The sequence below is a fragment of the Seriola aureovittata genome, chromosome 6, assembly GCF_021018895.1.
Source record: "Seriola aureovittata isolate HTS-2021-v1 ecotype China chromosome 6, ASM2101889v1, whole genome shotgun sequence".
Lineage (NCBI taxonomy): Eukaryota > Metazoa > Chordata > Actinopteri > Carangiformes > Carangidae > Seriola > Seriola aureovittata.
The window spans coordinates 18,217,903-18,238,010 of record NC_079369.1 but is presented as its reverse complement, the minus strand read 5'-3'; the positions used below and the strand labels follow the sequence as shown (position 1 = coordinate 18,238,010).

Below are 20,108 nucleotides of genomic sequence, written 5' to 3'. Positions count from 1 at the left end.
TATCGTTTCGTTTTTAATTAGGATAAAACATTCCCAAACACTGATTTTGTGTCAGTCGTAAGTGATTGTTGTTCTTTCAAATTATTGTGTGAGTATTCAAACTTCTCAGTGAAACACGTCTCCTCAGCGCTGCACTGAACACCTCTCTGTCCTTCCACTTTAAGGCAGTTCGGAGAATAAACCCCAGAGAATTTCTCCAGCTTGGCCTTCATCCATGTTTACAGCTTTGTCTAACATTGTGTATAATTCACTGAGCTGCTTGTTTGTTCCTATGTGTTATATGTTTACAAGTGCCAAAAGAAAATAGCTGAGGTACTTGTTGGAAATTCATGTAAACATAGTACAAACAGTACAAGAGGGCTCTAGATAAGATCCATGTATCTGCTGAACTGAATGTCATAAATAAATCAGTCCTGACTTGGAACTTTTTATCCCTGTTTTTTTTGTTGTTTTTTTTTTTTTTTTTCCTTAAAAAAAGGGAGCAACACAGGCAACCAGAAAAACTGGATTACGTAAATCGGGAATATTAGAGCTGTCACAGGCATAACTGTCTAATTATTGTTTTGATCCAGTGAGTATAGCTCACTTCTGCAGTGAACCCTGCCCTTGGCAGTAATATAGTTTTGACTCACGCTGCTGAACATGATGTACCAATCTACTGGCACGCAACATGCTAGAAGAAGCCCTCTACTATTTCCTGAACAAAGTGCACAGCTTACATACCAGTCAAGGTTTGAAGGAAACACTGGAGACAAACATCCATTTAAGCTTTTTTTTTTTATTAGAAAAAATTAGAATTAGAAAACTTTGGCAAGATTGTGAATCAACAATTGCATTTGTATAAAAATACATTCGGTTTTTCAGTGCGTGCCGAGGAACTTGCACAGCCGACCCTGAAGACCAGTTTGTTTTTTTTTTCTTTTTCTTTTTTTTGGAAGTTGAGGCAAAAACTTCATCCTCAAGTTAGTTTTTGGAATGTTCTTTAGTCCATACATTTCAGTGGCGTCGCCAGCTTGGGGCTCGACTTGTACGCTGAGCGGTGTGCTCTGGATGAGCCTCACAAAGCGCCCCACAGCACCGAGGCATCTGGCTCCCATCAAAAGCTTCAGACCACATGGCTCAGAGGTCTCCATCTCCTCCTCCTCCTCCTTTTGTTTAGCAGCTGGGAGAGCTAATCTATGAGCCTCGTGCAGCTTTATACACAAACTGCTCATCCTATTTTATAACTGTGCTAAAATCAACAACCACAGCTATCCGACACTTCAGTGCCTTAAGCCTTGTATTAACACAACACGTCTCTTGGAATCCAGCCACATACAATCCAACCGTTTTTTTTTTTTTTCTGTTGTTGTTCTAAGTTCTTTCAGAATACATTCACTTCTATTCAACTCTATGAGAGAACGACTCCCTGAAACTCTCATGCAATCTTCCACTGCAGATAAATAAGGCATATGTTTTTTTCCCTTTTACATATTGTTACCTGCATGCATAAAATACATCTACATCTGCTTATTTAACTTGTCTCTTCCACCGTCACACCTTCAGATACAGTATGTGCTTAAGTAACAGTAGAAATCATCACAGGCACACTGCTGTTGAGTCACACGATGCATAGCAATGTAGGTTGTTAAAAACTACTGTGTTGCCAGGCAAAGGAGAGTGGAAATTGAAAACAATAATTGCACTTGTTTCTTTACGCCACTCAAAGTTACAATGTACTGCTAAACATGTGTCAACTTATCAAGGGCGATTTTTTTCAACTCTCCACCTGACAAATATCAAGTGATCTACCCCCCCGCCTCCAATATGTCCCTTAAATCTTAAAAAAATCTCTTCAGGTGAGGGAATTGTTGATTGGGAGGTATTTGCAGCTCGCTTCGTCATGAGCCAAAAATCACTTGGGGAGGACAGGAACTGATGTAGAGAAGTTGCTTCCCTCGCAACAGAACAGGAGAGCGTCCACTTTACTTTATGGACTGGAAACAAAAGTGGCAGCTCCTCCAGTGACACCCAGTTCCTGTGAGCTCCATCTCCTCTCCTGACCTCTCCGTGGCGCTTCAGTCCCTCTCCACAACACTTGGTGGGACCAGGGGCCATTTACCAGAGAGAAGTAATCCAGGAGAAGATAAATCTCTTGATTCTTTTCGATAATTTTAGTCGCTTGAATCTCAGGCGGGGCTCATGGTTCAACACGTCATGCAGCGAGGTCTCATGTTTAAGGGCTGGGGGTTGGGGTCAATCTGTAGGCAGGAAATAGAAATAAAGACACATAAGATGAAGGTTCAGTAAAACACAAATTTCAGCTTTTCTCCGAGCAAAAACAGTCAGCGCTGTGATGCATTCTGCCTACATTCAGCCCACACCCACGGCTATATTTTCATGTAGATACAATTCAGCTGTGATCTCAACAGTATGTTTAGCAGCTAAGAAGTGCTTTAGGGATGTTTTAAAATGTATCTACACACAAAGAAAAAAAGAAAAAATAATCTCTACAAGCTTTTATATGTGCCAATCAAACACTGCAATACCGTGGGTGAGGGTGCGTGTTGTTTCCAGCATTTTGTGACTCACCTCGCTGTACACCGGCGGAGGTCGGAAGCGAAACTCTTGAACAAAAGCCATGAGGGGGCGCTCCAGGATCCCACTCAGGTCCTCGGCTGGCTGCGGGACCACCGCGTTGCTGCACTGCCCGGCCTCCTCCTCTGTCACCACAGAGCTGTAATCTGGAGGAGCTGCAGGGAGGGAAAGAGGCAGGATTAGTGCACTGGTCTGACTCAACAGAAAAGCACAGGTCCAAACACTAAGCTGCTGAGTCATCACTGCAGTTAAAACTCTTAAAAACCCACATTACATTTACTGCCTTTTGCATTAACAAACACTGATTTGAACCAACATGATTCTCAGCAGAATCGAAACCTTTGTTTGTTTATGCATGCTGGCATCTGACTCTGTGGTATTTTGGCAGTAAAGTGATCATAAAAATAAAAGAGGGTACAGGCCCACAAACTGATAGAGGTTGGAGAAGCTCTTCGAAAGCAAAAAAAAGGGAGCAATTTCTAAAGAGTGTTGTTTTTATCTGCAGAGTCTGAGCACTAAATGTTGATAAATGTTCAGCTAAGTCTGGGAAAAAATGAAAATGTCACTGTTATAATAATTGACTCCCTATGCACATCTAGACCTACACACGCATCTCTGCCACTGCAGTATTAAAGGACACTTACGCTCAGGCTGCTCAGGGATGGCCATACGCAGCCACTCCAGGTTGACGCTGTACTGGCTGCTCACACTTGAGGTCCGGCTGCCGAAGGGATGGAGGGGGATGGTGCCAATGACCAGCGGCAGCTCCAGACACAGCTTCGATGTCCCAGGAACGTCGACACAAACCTGTTAGAGGGGGAGGAGTGGAGAACTGTTGGATCCAGCCTTAAACACGTAAACGGTGAATCTTCAAATTCATAAGAAATGTAAAGCCGCTGTTCACTAAGCTCACCTTGAGCATGTACTCCACTTTGATGATACGGCACTGTAGGACGGAGGGGCCCACAGGTGGGATTTTGATGGCGCGGCCGTGCCAAGTCTCCCGGCACCTGGCGCCCACAATGTCACCGCACAGCGTGGCCACCACCGAGCGCTTCTGTTTCATGGTGCCGCGGGCGATGAACGTCTGTGTCTGAGTGATGAAGGCTTTGGGCACGATTGATCTGGAGGTAGAGTTGTCAAACTCCGCAAAGACAGGTATCACCTCACCTACAGAGACGGAAAGCATGTCAGAAATTGCCAAAACTTCTAATCTGACCAACGAAGAATGTGTTTATAGAAGGTGTTGTTTCAGATGCTAGACTCTGACCTGGTGTGTAGCCTTTGCGGTCGATCTTTGCCGTCACAGACACCTGTCCAAAGTTGCGATACCAGGCCCGTGCCATCTTGTCCTTCGTTCCTGCCTGCGGCGCCTGGGAATGACCAAAACCCAATCAGTGAGCGCCTCAGAACAGCCAGAACACCATGAAAGCTTGTGATGAAACATTCATGAAAAGTGAGGGCTGAGGTGCTCACCAGTAAGGCTGGTGTGTTGATGTCAATGGGCTCGATGACTGTGAACTCCTTCTTGAGCTTCTTGACGGTGGCCCACGGCCTGTGTAGCTTAACTTTGACCCAGTAACGGATGCTGCCATGTTTCCCCTCGAACGAGGTGACCAGTGTCTCCTCTGGCAGCTGGAAGCTGAATGGAAATTCATGTCTGCCAGCAGGAAGGACAGTAACTTCACCATTATCTGAGAGGAAGAGAAAGAAAAAGAAAAACATGTTTAAGATACAGCGCATTCACTTTTTGTTTTGTTTTTGTTTTGATCGTGAGGGTCGCTTCACTCCCTCGGTTAGTCCCTTCCTGTGGGTGTCAGGTTATCATCAGGAAGCACAGCAGAAAGTAATAAAGCAATTCAACACAATGAAATACAGTTTCTAAATCTCTACTGTGATCGACTCTCTAATTTTGTCTAAGGTAATTCATGTAGCACAGCACAAGAATGGTAGCAAATGGCTTCTTCTGAATGAAATATAAACATTTAAAAAACACTAGTATTCTTTGGAAATCCTTATAAATTAAGCTGACTTGGTGAGAGAGTATGAACAGATCTTTTAAGCAAGACTTTTGCTGAAATAGAAATCGCTCTGTCTTTCTTTGCAATCACATGGCTTCCGTGCTTGCTCAGAGGGGCGGTTCTTTCTCCATTGTGCTGACTGAGAACATGTTTTCCTCAAGCTGTATTATACAGCCCGTCTCAACTGCTCTGTTTTTTCACTCTCTTGCTGCACAGGTCTGGGAACACGTGTTTGCGTTTAACAGACTCAGTGTGTTTTGTGTCCCTTTGTTAGCTGCGAGCTCCTATTTGATTTAAATTACAATACTGTCACTGTCAAATCCTCTTAATGGGTTAAGTGGGGTTGTTGTGAACATATTTTTTTTTCCAAGCACACCTACAAAGAAAAACACAACAAAAAAAAAAAAAACCCAACTTGTTCACATACCACAGACTAAACGGAAATATACATGTTATTATGTGTTTTAAAAATTGCTGTTAGCATGCAGGATTTCAAAGGAGACCCACGAGGCAGACAAAACGAAGCAGGAACATAAAACCGAGAAAGCTCTGGCTGTGAATTTCCTGTCTACACTTTAAACCAAAACAACCCTGAATGAAGGTAAAAACCTGAGGTTCCTCTGCTCATTTCACAGGAGGTAAAAAAAAACACCCAGCATTTTCTTTGAATGAGGCAGTCTGATGTCAGAAGTATTTCTTTCAACAGATGTTTTCACAGCAACAAAGCAATGTATAGACAGCTGCTGCAGCACGTTTGGCTCCCTTCTTATACAGTAAGGTTTTTAAACTTACATATCAAGTTGTGACCAACAACAAAAACTTCTCATATGACAGAAGAAAGGATCAACAACAACAACAACAACAACAACAACAACAACAACATAAAAATGCTTTGGTCAATGAATGACTGGATGCTTGTTTTGTGCATTTTCTGAATCTGGATATCCACTTTTACTTCTTCGAGGAACTTTTCAACAAGAAAGTAAGCATCTCCTAAACTTGACTTTTGTTTCATTCACTCAGTATTAGAAGGTCAAGGTCAACTTTTCATCTACAGTGGAACAAGTTCGTAAATCAAGTCATAGTCAACAAAGCCTGTGAGGAAAACAACTGAGCAGAGGGTCCAGGTCCAAAAACAAGTGATAGTTTGACTTCTTAAGACATTTACACGACCAGAGAAGGTAGGACTTGTTTCCATCATCCATTTAACACTCATACTAAACCATGAAAACAAAACTTACAGAAAAACAACTAGCTCAGTGTCCCCAGATAAATAGGCCACTTTCATTATCAGTTCAGTAGCTGGCATTTGGTGACTGAGAGGACGATGCTTTTTCAGTTTCGATGCATGCCGGTTATTTCACAGGTTTAAAGACATGATGAACCCTCTCCCACCACCGAGCCCGCACAGTGGACTGACCTGCCTGCAGCAGCACCTCTCTCCGGTTCAGGTACTCCACCTCGTCGCTGTAGTTCTGGGTGTACGCGGTGCTAGAGCCGGCGGACCGGGACTCGGTCCAGTGCACTTTAGCGAAACCTTCGGCGTGGAGCTTCAGCGAGTCCACCCTGCTCTCCCCGGACAGCTCCAGCACCACCCGGCCGGACACCACGTCCCCGCTGCTGTACACCGGAGGACAGTCCACCTCCGCGGAGTCGAAGACGATGTCAAACTTTTTCAACTTGTCGAAAATCATTTTCTTTGCAGGATGCGCGAGTCCTCTCAAGACGCAAAAGTGTGCGGTTCCTTTCTTCTTGTCCCACAGTATGTGTGAGTGTGCTGAAGTGAGTCTTCGGGCTGCTGGTGTTTTGCTTGCACTTGTTTAAAGCTCAAACTGCAGGGCCCTTTCTGACTGCAGCCCTATTTGGAGCCTGAAGAAGTGGGCGGGATTATCTGAATTTATTATGTAAGACCTCAGGAGAGGTTTGAAGGCTGGGCGACGCTGCCTTCACGTGCTCTTCTTTGGCACGGACTTTTCAGTTCTACAGTCGTAAAGTCAGACATATGGCTGCATTTGACTGGTTTATTCAGCCAGCAGGAACGCCAAACTTACTTTTCAGGAAAGTTTCAAACAGCAGAGGACTTGGAGTGTGAAGGATTACAACAAACACTGCAGCAGCTGTTTCCAATAACAAATGTGTGAAATCAGTTGCTGCTTAAAACCATAAGACTTACGTCTCACAGTTTCAAGCCACTGCTGTTTTGTTGAGTTGTTTTTTAATTGTCTGATGTTTTGTTTTAAGCATCATTACGAAGAGGAAAAAATTCTTATCAGGCCAAAAATGATGCTTTCCTTCATTCACTAACCAACCTTAAACCATCACCATGTTGCACATTTACAGGTTTGGATACAGGTACAAGTCTGGACAAAACCCATCCACCTCATGATTTCCAATAAATGACAAGCACTATGAAAGTAAAAGTAAAACTCAAAACTGCCACAACTTCCATGAGAGCCATTCACCTGATGACTGATTATGACAACATGGATGCTGTGTAAAATTCACACTAACTTAATTCTTATTTACCACTTAGTTGAGCTACTTGAGTGCAGCACTTCTCCTAACAACCCATATTTCCAGACCGAGCTTGAAGGCAGCACAATAAACATGCAGGACTGGGTGTGGAGGGAGCAGAGAGGAAAACAGGGCCTGATGATTGATGGTTACAGGTTCTTAGAAGAAAACAGGCCTACTGAGCATGCCTCAGTCTGGCAGAGTTCCTCCTCCCTGCACAGCTCAGAGGAAAATAGTTTCACTCGGGACCAAAGCTGTTTACTCCACTTTTTATGTCGGTTTGAACATACTGTTACACTGCGTGGGCCGCCGCACACATGGAAAACACACAGCCCCTCACATGAGCATGCAACGTATGCCACCAAATCCCCTTACAACTACAGTCACTGTACCGTCTTTGATAAAGAGATACTATAGAGATAGCACGGGATAACTGTAAGTTACCACTTAAAGAAAACTTTTGCAACAACTTGGTAACTTGCATGACCAAGCATAGCACTTCCAACATTTCCAAACAAAGCCAGCTCTGAGCAGAATTGGTTTTCTTCCAAACTCCTCAGTAAACTCAAAAAAACACTTCTGAGTTGAGTTACTCTCTTCATTCAATCCAAAATCCGTCATACAAAAATCAAGTCTGGTTTGAGAAAAACAAAGTTGTTTACTCCTTTGTTCCCAGAGATGAGGAGTTAGCTGTCTACTGCCACCAATTGGTGATATGGAGGCAGTGTGAACAACTGCAGGACTACCAGGATGTTTTTATAGCCAGCAGATGTATGAATCTGGGAAATGTTGGGAAACTCTGAGTAGAGGATGCTCACAGGTTATGACAAACTAGTGTCTCCCCTGGCTGTCATTTTACCTTTCACAGGTTGGTAAAATAGTAGAAAGCAGATGGAGGTTTTAACTGCATATTACCTGCATCATAGGACATTAATTTATTGTTTTGTTTTGTTTTTTAAATACAATGTGTCCTCACCAACAGCAGAATATTATGTCAGTGGTTCCGTTTCTATTACTTTGTCAGTTTATACTAAAACATTCAAGAAGCTCGGCCCTGGGTAAAAATGAAGCCCAGTGCGCCACCTGCTGGTGACAAGGAGCAGTGCCTGGTTCTGCCAGGCCCCCTGGTCTCTGATAAGATGAACAGGAGGTTCCCTGCACAGAGTGATGGGTCTGATAAACACTCCAGACTCAACCTAATCATTGCTGAAAACATGTTTGTAACTGCTGCAGACTAAAGTAAACACATTCCCCTATGTTTGCCAGAAGAGCTGCTGAGTACACAACATTACAAAACAAATATTAACAATGAAGCCCTTCATACCTCAGAGCAGAGAGGGGCTTGAGAAAGTGTAATTCCTCTGTGATGTTTGCAAGAGAAACGAGTCCGACAAGTTCACACAAATTTCTGTCTTTAAAAGGGAAAAACAATCATTCACAACAAAGAAAAAAAAAAAACTAAAACATGCATGAGCTGAAAATGACATGACAATGTAAAATGAATGGAGAACAGCAGCTGGCTGCAGGATGGAGGGAGGCGAGGCTAAGGGGAGCCACGTGTTGTTTTCTTGGTTGCCACAGCAACACAGGCTGCATTTTTTAAACATCCCCCACCCCTTCCTCTTTCCTTCCTTTCCCTTCTGTCTTTCACCTTCTCCTCTTTTCTTGCTGCTGCAGTCCCAACTAAACAGAACTAGTAACAACATATTTAGTTTTACTTCTAAACATTTACTCTTACTACTTTGCCCAGTCACTTGTATGTGCAAAATTTGTGGGTGAATTAAACAAATTTTGTCCTTTAAAGGATTTTGGGACGTATACGAAAAGGATGAAGCTTTGCAAAAACAATTTAAGCCGTTTTTTCCTGGACACATTCTACAGTGTCACACTAAGAAAGCACCCATGTACTGACTGCAGCTTTTTATTTGACCGCTATATATTTATGTCAACCATCTTAGAAGATCTCTTTGTAAGATCTATTTGTATTAGTATTTGGCAGCCATCTGTGTCTATAGCTACCTTAAGACAGCCAGTGTTATGGTGGCTCAAAATTGCTGAGCATTATTGATAAACCCTGTACGGTGACATCAAGTCCAAAATCACTACTTTGTAATTTTTGGTGATCACATCATCTTGAGATGTTTTATTAGGCGTGGGAGATATGGATATGGGTCTTTTATTACAGTATGCTATATGTGATTTCATTCAGAGATATTGATATATATTATGATATAATACATTTTCTGAGAAATCAATAAAGAGCTCATCACTCAAGCAAATAAAATACACTTCATCACACTGATGATAATATAAATGATATATTTGCCATAAAAGTAATGTGACTCATTGATGAGCACCTCTTTCCACTATGACCTTACAACACCCAGAGAGGTTAAAGGGATAGATATCATGGTACAGATTGTAGAACAAAATTTCGGGCAGTGGACAAATTGGTATCATCTTACAACATATATCTAATATTGTCCTCCGCTGTGCTTTATTTCAAAGGACAAGTGATGCAAAAGAAATAGGCCTGCTGTTGAATGAGAAGCATTTGAATGCATTTAGACCTTTAACTATACAGTTTCCCAGTTAACTGTTTTTGTTTCAGTTTTGATTTTGAGTTACTTCCTGTGTGAAGCAGTTTTCTCATTGGTGAGCACACCAATACCAGATAATTTGGTAGAACAGGAAGAAGTGACAATTGTGCTGAAGCAATGAATCCATAATCATAAAATGATTATGATATTAATGAACTGTTAATAAACCGTTGCACTACACTAGTAATTCATCAAGTAAAGAGACCAAACATTTGCTTTTTTACAAATTTTCAATACTTGCAACAACAGCAATAATAGCATAATAACAACAACAGCTTTATAAGAGACTCTGCATCAGACTGAGCAGTCAAACCAAATGTAGGCTGCTGTTTACAGATCATCTAATCAAACATTAACCGCTACCTACAATTTATTTACTCGGCTACTATGGCCTATATTCACTGACTCCGTTTTTAAGTTGCCTGGTGACTTCCACACAAGGGGAATGTCACACCTTACAGTGTTACATCCTATACAATAAAGCAAAGATGTGTTTATTTGGACCCGGCACTAATGGATTTGTATTTAATCTTAGGATTATGTTATCTGGCAGATGTATCTGATGAGCCAGTGTCAGCTTCTCTCCCAGCTTTCCATGTAACACATTCGGTCCAGGTGGCTTCATTTTGCAAACTGCAGCAACTACAAGACACAGAAGCTACCAGCTGGCACATGACAGCAGTTTTACACCACATTATTCAGAGAGAGAGAGAGAGAGAGAGAGAGTGTGATAGAGATAAAGAGAGAGAGAACCTTTCATCCACCAACATGCTGAAATACAGTCACTATGTATATCATAACAAAGCTAGAAACTATAGCTTACAATATATATATATACAGATACAGTAAGGGGCGAAAGAGAGAACAAGAACTACAACAAAGTCAGCACAAATGATACAAATCTCTCTCCTTATAAAGAAGTGAAGGCACTACAAAAAGCCAAACTTATTTCTAGTCACCTTTGGACTTCTGCACCTCCAGTCAGAACCTGAACCTGTTGACTTGCCTTATTTGACTCTCTTTGCTGAATATTAAAATGCATTTATTTGGCTAAAATATAACTAGGTCTACATTAAAAATTAACTACATTTTATGTGCAAAACACAAACATGTTTTGTATTATTTAGAACTTACACCACTGTGTGTTTCAAAAACAAAATTATGAAACCAAATCAAATAATGCATTTAAAAAAGAACTCTGCAGGATGGATATGGTTTCTTGTGAGAAGCAACCTCATAAAATGCAGCTATAACTCACACGGGTTTTACTTATTGCCCATGAATAAACACAGTGTGAACTGCATATTAACCTTTCAGGGGACTAAAACCAGCTGCAGCTTTCGCCACTGACCTCGGATCAGATGCTGTCTCTTCCTGAAGTAGGTGATCTTGGAGGTGTAGTCGTTATAGACAGAGTTCATGCCACGGTTCTCCAGCCAGTGTGCCGTGGCCACTCCTCTACCCTGTACCTTCAGGGAGTGCACTTTAGTGTCTCTGCGGAGCTCCAGGATCACCTGGCCAGACACCACCTCCCCTCCAGTGAACGCAGCATCAGCCGGACCATCCAGATCCAGCATGAAAGACTTAATGGAGCTCAACGTCATTACTGGGTGTGAGGACAGGAAAACAGTTAAAAACATAAAAACACACAATTTGGCAAGGGCCACGCACTAACAAATATGTGTAGAACCGGTAGTCAGGTGCTGTGAAAACCATAATGCAAATAGCCAGAACCAGGAGGCATACATTATTTAAGCACCTTGTCTACGGGTTCTGTGTAAACAAGGGAAATCCAAAACAAATAAATTATAAACGTGAAGTCCTGTATTCACCTTTTATATAATTTTATGCAATGTTTCTGGATTGCTTTTAAAGGTGCACTTGTCATTAAACAGAAACTCCACTGAACATAGTCTTAATTTCTGATGTTTTTCTTTTAGGGATCTTCAGGGTGGGGTGGGTGGTTCTGCTTAGGGTCCTTGACAGACAGGGTCAGCCCTGCCAGTAGATACAGTGATGTCTGTGTTTTTAAACACGTTTTATAAATGTTTAATAGCATAGGAAAAGTAACGAAGATGCTAAATATTTTCTTACATTGGCTCCTGAACACAGTTAAAAAAAAAAAGGTTATTAAAAATACTGTGTATACTAACATTTTTTGTTAACTGTACAGTGTCATGCTTTCATTCATCGATACATAAAATAAATAACAACACATAACAAATTCCACTTTCTAGCGACAATATGTTACTGACCGACTCTTTTTTCCACAAATAGTTCTGTTCCAGCTTTGATAACTATTTTCTATCGGGCTAACATTGTTTACATTTCCCGTTATGCGACCGGTGCATGTTTAACGTCAATTTTATAAACGGCTCGTGCAGGTCTCAGCCAATCGAGATTGGGAACCGGGACTACGTTTTATAAATATCAGTTGTGAACGTTACGCTGACGTTTGAAAGAGTGGAGCTCACCTGCAGGACTGGAGCAACGCCGTGGTGTGGACGAAAGCGAATTTCACGGCAGAAAATCCACACTCTGTGTTCACCCCGACTGGGTGTTAAATGGAAACCACGCTTTTATAAACGGTGGCGGGTTTAAACGCCCATAAACACAGCGGCTCTCTGATTTACACCAATGACAAAGGGCACATGCGAGTCACGCCCGCCCACTTTACAACAGAGGAAGAGGAGGGGGACGACGGCGTGGAGATACCACGGGGAGAGTCCTGGCTGACCGTAGCTAGGTCAACGAAACGATATAAAAAATTAAACTGTGTGTGGCCTATGCGTCATTTTTTTTTTTTTTTTTTAATTATTCAATCAATAAGAAGCATAGAACACTTTGAATGAATAATTAGAATAAGATTTGATTTTTGTTCTTGGTCTTTTATTTTGAAGGATGTGTCTTTTTCCGTTAGCTAAACGGTCAGCAAGGCTGGGTAACTACCCGGAGCCCCAGGTTTACTCAATATCATTCATCATCATAACATAATCACACATTAGTTTGCTCCACTAAAGTACAACTATCAACTATGACCTTTGTCCTCCATCTTTTGGCCCTGGGCTTGAGGAGGGACTGAGTGTTAGATTCGAGTTTTAAGACCTTAATTGTTTTAGTTTGAGCTCATTTGTTGTAGAGTTTACTTTATCACATTTCTTTTATTTTTTCTTTGTGTCAAGTTATTAACAACGAAAACCACATGAAAGGTTATATTATTCCATCATAGGAGTAGGCCTATTGTAATGCTGCAGCCAACACTAATTTTCATTATCAATGCATCTGACATTTATTTTGTTTAATTACTGATTGACTCCTCTGTGTATAAAATGTCAGAAAATAGTGGAAAAATGTCCATTATTCCAGAAGCCCAAGTTTAAATATTCATATAGCTTTTTTTTGTCTGACCAATAGTCAAAAATACCATATATATATATATATATATATATATATATATATATATATTATGTGCATATATGACATTTACATTTTAGAAATTGGTACCAGTTAAGCTTTGACATTTTTGCATAAAAACTGTTGCACATTCATTTTCAACTAAGTGATCAATTAATCAACTAATAATTTCAGCTCTAGAGTACTGGTTGCTTTCTTGGTGCCACGGGAAACCTGATCATGAAACTGGCATTTATGGTGGTGGTCAATAGGGGCCCAACAACAACAGGTTAATCTGGCCATCATTAGCATTAGCGCTTATGAAATCACTCTTGATAGTGATTTCATAATCACTTATAATAATATTTTCTCTTTCGTCATTATTGTAAATTTTAATAGAAAAACACTACTACAGAACATACAAGTATGATGAGATATTTAAATTATGTAAAACTAACAGCCTATTTCACAAAGTAATAGCCTACAAAACCATGGAAGAGGAAACATAGGTAATAATAAACTAAATGAAATCCAAAACAATATGTAATGTAAAATACATTCAAAAAGAATCAGTTCAGTAAATTGTGGGTTCTTTTTTTTTCATGTCATGTGCCTCAGCAGGTGAAAAAGTCACATGATCGCCATGTCACATGTTGGCCCAAATACAAGTTAATGACATGATCGCATGACTGACACACTTGTCTTTGTAAAAACATTTTCAGTTGTAAACTTTTTCATGCGTTTAATGATGAATGATTAATGATGAAATTCCATATGATGAATGAATGAGTCAAATCAGAGGAGAATTAAGGAAAAAGCTCATGTTTGCTGAGATAGTTGCATTTATTGTCTACACTGTCTACAACAGTTTCATTCAAATTAGCAAGGTCACAGGTGGGTCCTTGAGGAAGACCTGCTGCCTGCTCATTCAGTAATACAGATTGGTTTTATTTAAATGACCAGGTGGACAAAAAAAAATGCTATGAATTATCTATCTGTATTATTCTCATTATATTCCATGATCTTACATGAAAATTTCTGGCTCAGAAGTCTCACGCACGGTCTAGTCTATTCTGGAGTTTAATCTACTATTAAATCATATTCTTGCAGCTGTACCCCTTGGACCTGAATCTTGTTGTCAAGTTAAATTTTCATCCCATACCTGAACTGCTGCTGTCAGGTCAGGTTGATGAACTCCAGATTCAGTCTATTTACATCTGCTTGCCTGCCAAATTTTTTATCAGCAGAACCTGCATCTCAGGGTCAAGGCTGTGTTATTGCTACAACATGGATTGTTTTTACAGAGGTTTGTGGTCAATCATGCTTGAAGGAGGGGATGAGAATCTTTCTGTGAAACAGACACTAACCTTCTTCTTAGCAGTTTAGCATTGACAGTGTAAACAGGGTGGAAGTAGGACAGTCAAGTTCGTGGCTTCCTCCCTCCCTGGCCTAAATATGACAAGCGAGGCAGAGGTTTATGTTTAAGCCACCTAACTGCTAAAGCTGCACTTGCACACTGCTTCAATATTTCACACTCTGATGGCCCCTGTACTGATCTAGGTAAAGGTTTATTTATTTATCACCCTAGGGAGATTATAAGCATTCTTATGCAGCTCATTGAAAAAAACACACAACTCACTGAAAGAAGATGTGACAGAGTGGCTTTGTTTGGATGCATATTTGAAATGAAAACACATTATAAGTTTTAATGAGATGGATTTCAAGACTCGAGATCAGGGTTAAAGTTCCACACATGAACAAGACCACACCTCTTCTAATGGGATGTATGAAAAGGATTCTGGGAAATGTAGGAAACATTTAACTCATGGAGTTCAAGGAGTTTACTACATGTAGTTCTTTTTTCCTTCACAAACTAAAAGAATACCATGTGTCAACACAGTCTCATTTAAGTCACTTATTAAAAACATTATTAAAGGTTTGGCTTAATTCTTTTAGAAATCTGTTTAATTCAAGTGATAGTCACTACTCTTCATGAACCCTTTACTCAGTTATTCATTAAGGAATTCTCAGTTGGTCTGTAACCAGTCACACAAAGAAGCTACACAGACAAATCTATGATTTATCTGCATACTTTTGAACATTTCATGGGGAGAGAACAATATATTCAAATATAACATTCAGAACCGCTGCCTTTTGAGCTTTTGACTCTACTGCTATTACTATTAATTCACAAAAGGTCTCTGCTGCATTTTCAGAAAGTACAAAATCAGAAGAAAGACTGTTGATTTGACTATATGTTTTTATTATGAGCTGGGCAAGAACACAGGAGCCAATGACCAAGATATGATTCAGTCACTTCATGACAAAATGAGTGACGTAATGGCTGCAGCTTGGACGCTGTGGGATCAAAGGTTTGGCTGTGTAGAATTCATTGTGGGTGGTGCTGAAGTGCTGTTTGGCCAGTGGAAACCTGATGTTGCTCTATTTGATTAACAGACAACAACAAACGATATAATCATTACAATATAATATTACACTGAGAAAAGAAAAACAGAGAGAGTCTAATGCTATTGCCACTTGCTACTATCATTATTGTTGCTACTACTATGACAACAGCTATTACCACATCTGGCACTACTGCCTCTGTTACATTTTGGAGAATTTTACCAATGAGTTTATTTTGTGATCTCTCACCGTGTGTTGCGACTGACAAGGTGTCTGTTTGCAGGTCTTCAAAGGGAGGAAGTCAGCTTTGGTGGTGCTGAGGCTCACCCCAGGTTCTGCCAAACAGATTAAACATAGTTAATATCTAAATGTACTTTCCTTTAAACACACAAACAGAAACAATCCATCACCTTGTCCACTTAGTATGTTGCTTGGCAGCTGGATGACTGGTCTGGCCTGCTCTCCATCCTTTTTGCTATAGTGTTCTTTGGCCATGGTTGTGTAGTACAGGCCTGACAGATGGGGTGGGCTGAACACATGGCTTTTGGTCATCAGGTCAGGCCCAGGCACAGACACTGGATGTCCTGTGAGGTTAAGCTATAGAGAGGAAGACAGCAATCAAAAATGACTTGATTTATTTATTGCACAAAACTTTACCATAGCAAACTACATCAGAAAAATTGTCCAACTGTCATGAATAAACCTAAAGTGAAAACTGTTCACTTTATACAACATTGTCTTCCAGTAATGTTATAAATACAACAAAATAATTAGGTAGAAAGTCTGTTATCTCACATCAGTGAAGGAGACTCTGTTGGTGGTGACTGACATCCTCTCTTTGTTGCGACTCGCATCAGTGTCCCCCTTGGGTAAGGAACTGGAATTTCGATTCCTCTTTGTCAGAACAACCGGATCGCCTGGGAATATATATATTGATGATTATACATTTGTACTTTGCCCAGTTGGAGGCCTCCTGCGGTGAAGGCCCTAAGCAGCTATTTAATTTACTTATCTATTTGTGCTGTTACTAAATGTATTAAAGTCTTCACCATGGGAAATTTAATGTAAAACCTGGATGTTTAGTAAGCACTGCAAAAAAAACTTACCCAGCTTGTGATAACAGAAGGTTTGCTTGGTTGTGGATGACCATGAGTCTTTTGAAAAATTACCAAGCTTGAACTTCAATCGCTCTTTCACCACAGGTGGACTGTATCAAAAATGCAGAGAGAGCTTTTATTGGATTTGTGTGGGGATATTTTCAAAACCAGATGATGTGAGCTTTCAAGGAGTGACAAAGAATAAGTTTGGAATTTAATATTTTAGACTACTTTAAAAAAAAAAAAAAAAAAAAAAAAGTATCTTTTAGGCCTTGAGTCAATAAAATGCCAATTTGACAAAAAGAGATCTAAATGGTGACTCCTGGCCCTGCAGCCACGGTCTCCTCTACTTTTTGGCATGTTTGTGTATAGGATGTCAACTGAGTCATGTGATGGGAGTGTTTTCAGTGAAGCAGAAAAGCTGCAGACCTGTAGGTGGTGGGCCAACTGAATGACCCAGTGTGTGTTGTCTGTCTTTCTACAATCTTCACCGGATCACCCATTACCACTGAGGAGTGCTGAAGGAAGACATCATAAAAACAGTGACAGTCACAGTCTAGTGCTGATGACACTCATTTCATGGAAAGTGTCATGAAAAGGTCAATACCCGTGCCACTCATGTGTCTACTTAAAGCTGATGTTGGTGGTAGTACTCCAGGTCACGGTGTGACTGTGTCTTCGTAGTGAGAAAATGGCTTCTCAGTTAAACTTCCTCCTAGTTTTTTTTTTGTTGTTTTTAATTTTTTTTTTTTTTTTTTGAATAATCAGTTTAAGGTTATTCCTAAATCTACTTGTGTGCCATGGCTTAACTGCGGGATGTATGAGTAAATAGAAATGTACATTGTGGAGTCAAAAACACTGAAACATAGTGGAAAGGGGGAGAAAGTACATTGATGTCAAAATTAATTAGGTATAGGTACATCTCTTGAGTAAATGGACTTTGTTACTTTTCACCACTGTTCGGTGCATTTGGACTTTTTGGTGCAACATTTAGGCTATGAGTTATACATGTTTGAATTAAATATTCCAGCCATGTGGTGTTCAGCTGGAATAATCACAATATCTCATATCACCTTGTAAACAGGATGAGCAGCTTTGCCCCTGGCTCCCTGGAAGGTGGTGTTGTACTGGGAGACAAAGCTTTGATAGCGTCCATCCCCTTTTATTGTGGGAAAGCCCTCTTCTACAGAGAAACGCACAATATTTTAATTGTTAAATTTTACAGATACACCCTCACACAGATTCCTTCACTGTTATTCACTACAAGGCAATTATGTGGTCAGTCTGACAGTTTTTTACTCACTTTTAAGGGTCAATTACAAATCAAATTTGATGAATGCTCAAATCAATCATATATGGCCTACTGCTGAACTCATAATCTAATATGAGTTTATTGTTTTAATCAGAAAACACTGCAAAATAATCTGATTAAAATTAGGAATATTTTCACCTACCTAGATGTTTAACTGTGGGTTTGACAACAGGAGAACCACGGTGTGGATTGAAGGTGGCTTTGTAGGTGCTTTTTGGAAGCTTTTCCACCTGCTGGATCTTCTTGATTCCCTCTGATTGTCGAATGGGGGTGGGAGGGTCCTGGAAGGGCTGGGGCTGTAATTTCTCGGCGTGTGTGGTGAGGAAAGTAACCTCCTTAGGATCTGTTTGCATCTTGAAGTTAGTGCAAAGCTTGGTCCATCGTGGTGTGCGGGTTATCTGTGGCAATGAGTGAGGGTGGTAGGAAACCATCGCCTCTGTCTTGTACTCCTTGACATGCCTCAAATCCTTGTGGTCCACCTGGGCTGGTATGGGCTGAGGAACTGGTTCTGCTTTCTTGGAAGAACAAGGCTTGAAATCCTCCTGGAAAGTGGTTGAATATGCATCAGGATGGTTGTTGTCCAGGAATGGGATGTTGGTAGACAGTAACCCAACAGGACGGGCTGGAATCAGTTTTTTCACCATTGCTGTCATGTTACATATCACTGGTGTCCTCCTTACGTTATTGTAACTCTTTGGTTAAGCTAGCTGTGTTCTTCTGAAGCTGGTGAAAAATACTACAATGCCTCACCATGGAAACCTCTGTGCTGTGGAACATGATGATGTCGATACTGTTGCTGCTCCGGCAGAGAAACAAATGCATGCCATGGTGTCATCTTACAAGGCCAAATGCAATGAGAGGACACACAAAACTATTCAGTTGTAACATTTAATTGCTCAACAAGGAAGCACACAAACTACTGCTCATTCTTCAGTAACAAGGCTTGCAAGAAAAAAAATATCTAAATTTTCCTGGTTATCAGACAGTCATGGGGGCTCTATTAGTGTACAGACTTCCTTCTATCTGCGTGGCTTTGCTAACAAAACAATTTCAACACGTTAGACATTAGAAACTTTGGGTGGTGGGATATTATTAGTTTAATTTTTCACTATATCCTGATTTTTTTACAATCCAAACAACTACATGATTAATAAAAGAAATAATCATCAGTTTAATCAATAATGAGATTAATTATTAGTGGTAGCCCTACTAATAAATATTTGGAGTGGACACACTTTCCGTTTTCCCTTTTTCAAGTGTTGTATGCATAATTCAGCATTAGTTTAGATAAAATTACAATACCAACTTGTAGAGTGGGATGATTTTGTCCTGTAGTGTTGCCATTTGGGTTCAATTATATTGAAATCATTTGAATTTGTTGCTTTCAAATAAAAATATACAGGGCCAAACATATGACACTGGATCAAAAGAAAGGCTTTGGTTAGATATAACATTCATGTTGTATATGTGAATCCATGCACAGAATATAAAGTACATATTAATGTACTTTAATTGAAAGCATTTTAAATCAGTGGTGTTCAACTTACAGTATCTCTAACACACTTCATTCTGTTTCTTAATTAGGCACCAATGCACTGTTGCAATTAGCTGTCAACACACTGCTCGCTGTCGCCCTCCTGAGTCTAATTTATGGAATAACATTATGGAATAATAATTTAAAAAGAAACACAACAAAAATTGTACTGCTTGAGTCACTTTGCTGGATTATACACAAAAGTGTGTGGTTCCTCTCATACATTTGTCACATTATAGGCAGTAGAGATATATAGATAGATAGATAGATAGATAGATAGATAGATAGATAGATATAGATAGATAGATAGATAGATAGATAGATAGATAGATAGATAGATAGATAGATAGATACTTTACTTATCCCCTAAGAAGGATAAATTGGAATATAATGGAAATACTTAAGTAAAGTACAACTACTTAATAATTTAACATAATTTTGCAGAACTTGAATAAATCTATGTAGTTACTTCCCACCACTGACTGGGCTTTAACATGAGACTTTTTCGTTTTGAAATGGCTCTCAGTGTACCAGTACCAGTAAGAATTATACAGGGAAACACACACGGTCATTTCAGTTTTAAACTAATATAAATGGGATTTGTTGGTAAGTGGGTGTTTAAATATTACAGGTTTGTTGCACAGGGATAGTTTC

At 40.1% G+C, this 20,108-nt stretch overlaps 2 protein-coding genes across 3 annotated transcripts; both read right to left on the bottom strand.

The window, feature by feature from the left end:
• Positions 1-758: 758 nt before the first annotated feature.
• Positions 759-12,303, bottom strand: arrdc2 (arrestin domain containing 2). 2 transcript variants are annotated; one of them, XM_056378659.1, is made up of 8 exons: positions 12,187-12,303; positions 11,064-11,318; positions 4,054-4,271; positions 3,848-3,950; positions 3,491-3,747; positions 3,222-3,384; positions 2,572-2,732; positions 759-2,240 (listed from the first exon to the last, which is right to left on the bottom strand). In XM_056378659.1, the coding sequence occupies exons 2-8, from the start codon at positions 11,314-11,316 to the stop codon at positions 2,187-2,189; spliced, it is 1,209 nt and encodes a 402-aa protein (XP_056234634.1). In that variant the 5' UTR covers positions 11,317-11,318; positions 12,187-12,303; the 3' UTR covers positions 759-2,186. The 2 variants fall into 2 exon arrangements, with proteins under 2 accessions (XP_056234634.1, XP_056234633.1); XM_056378658.1 differs by lacking the exons at positions 11,064-11,318; positions 12,187-12,303 and adding an exon at positions 6,019-6,450.
• A 3,068-nt stretch (positions 12,304-15,371) lies between these two features.
• Positions 15,372-18,674, bottom strand: si:dkey-13m1.5 (uncharacterized). Its single transcript, XM_056379047.1, has 8 exons — positions 18,063-18,674; positions 17,682-17,791; positions 17,038-17,126; positions 16,618-16,718; positions 16,307-16,428; positions 15,922-16,108; positions 15,761-15,846; positions 15,372-15,547 (listed from the first exon to the last, which is right to left on the bottom strand). Exons 1-8 carry the CDS (start codon positions 18,571-18,573, stop codon positions 15,419-15,421), a joined length of 1,335 nt encoding a protein of 444 aa, XP_056235022.1. The 5' UTR covers positions 18,574-18,674; the 3' UTR covers positions 15,372-15,418.
• Positions 18,675-20,108: the final 1,434 nt, after the last annotated feature.

Bases quoted from the DNA above. Each gene is read 5' to 3' on its own strand.
- arrdc2 (XM_056378658.1), bottom strand. From the start codon at position 6,292: ATGATTTTCGACAAGTTGAAAAAGTTTGACATCGTCTTCGACTCCGCG. The intron at 3,951-4,053 runs GTGAGCACCTCA...GGTCATTCCCAG, and splicing joins TCAACACACCAGCCTTACTG to GCGCCGCAGGCAGGAACGAA. The intron at 3,385-3,490 runs GTGAGCTTAGTG...CCCCTCTAACAG, and splicing joins AAGTGGAGTACATGCTCAAG to GTTTGTGTCGACGTTCCTGG.
- si:dkey-13m1.5 (XM_056379047.1), bottom strand. From the start codon at position 18,573: ATGACAGCAATGGTGAAAAAACTGATTCCAGCCCGTCCTGTTGGGTTA. The intron at 15,847-15,921 runs GTGATGGATTGT...TCTGTTTGGCAG, and splicing joins CAACATACTAAGTGGACAAG to AACCTGGGGTGAGCCTCAGC. The intron at 15,548-15,760 runs GTGAGAGATCAC...TTAATCAAATAG, and splicing joins CTTGTCAGTCGCAACACACG to AGCAACATCAGGTTTCCACT.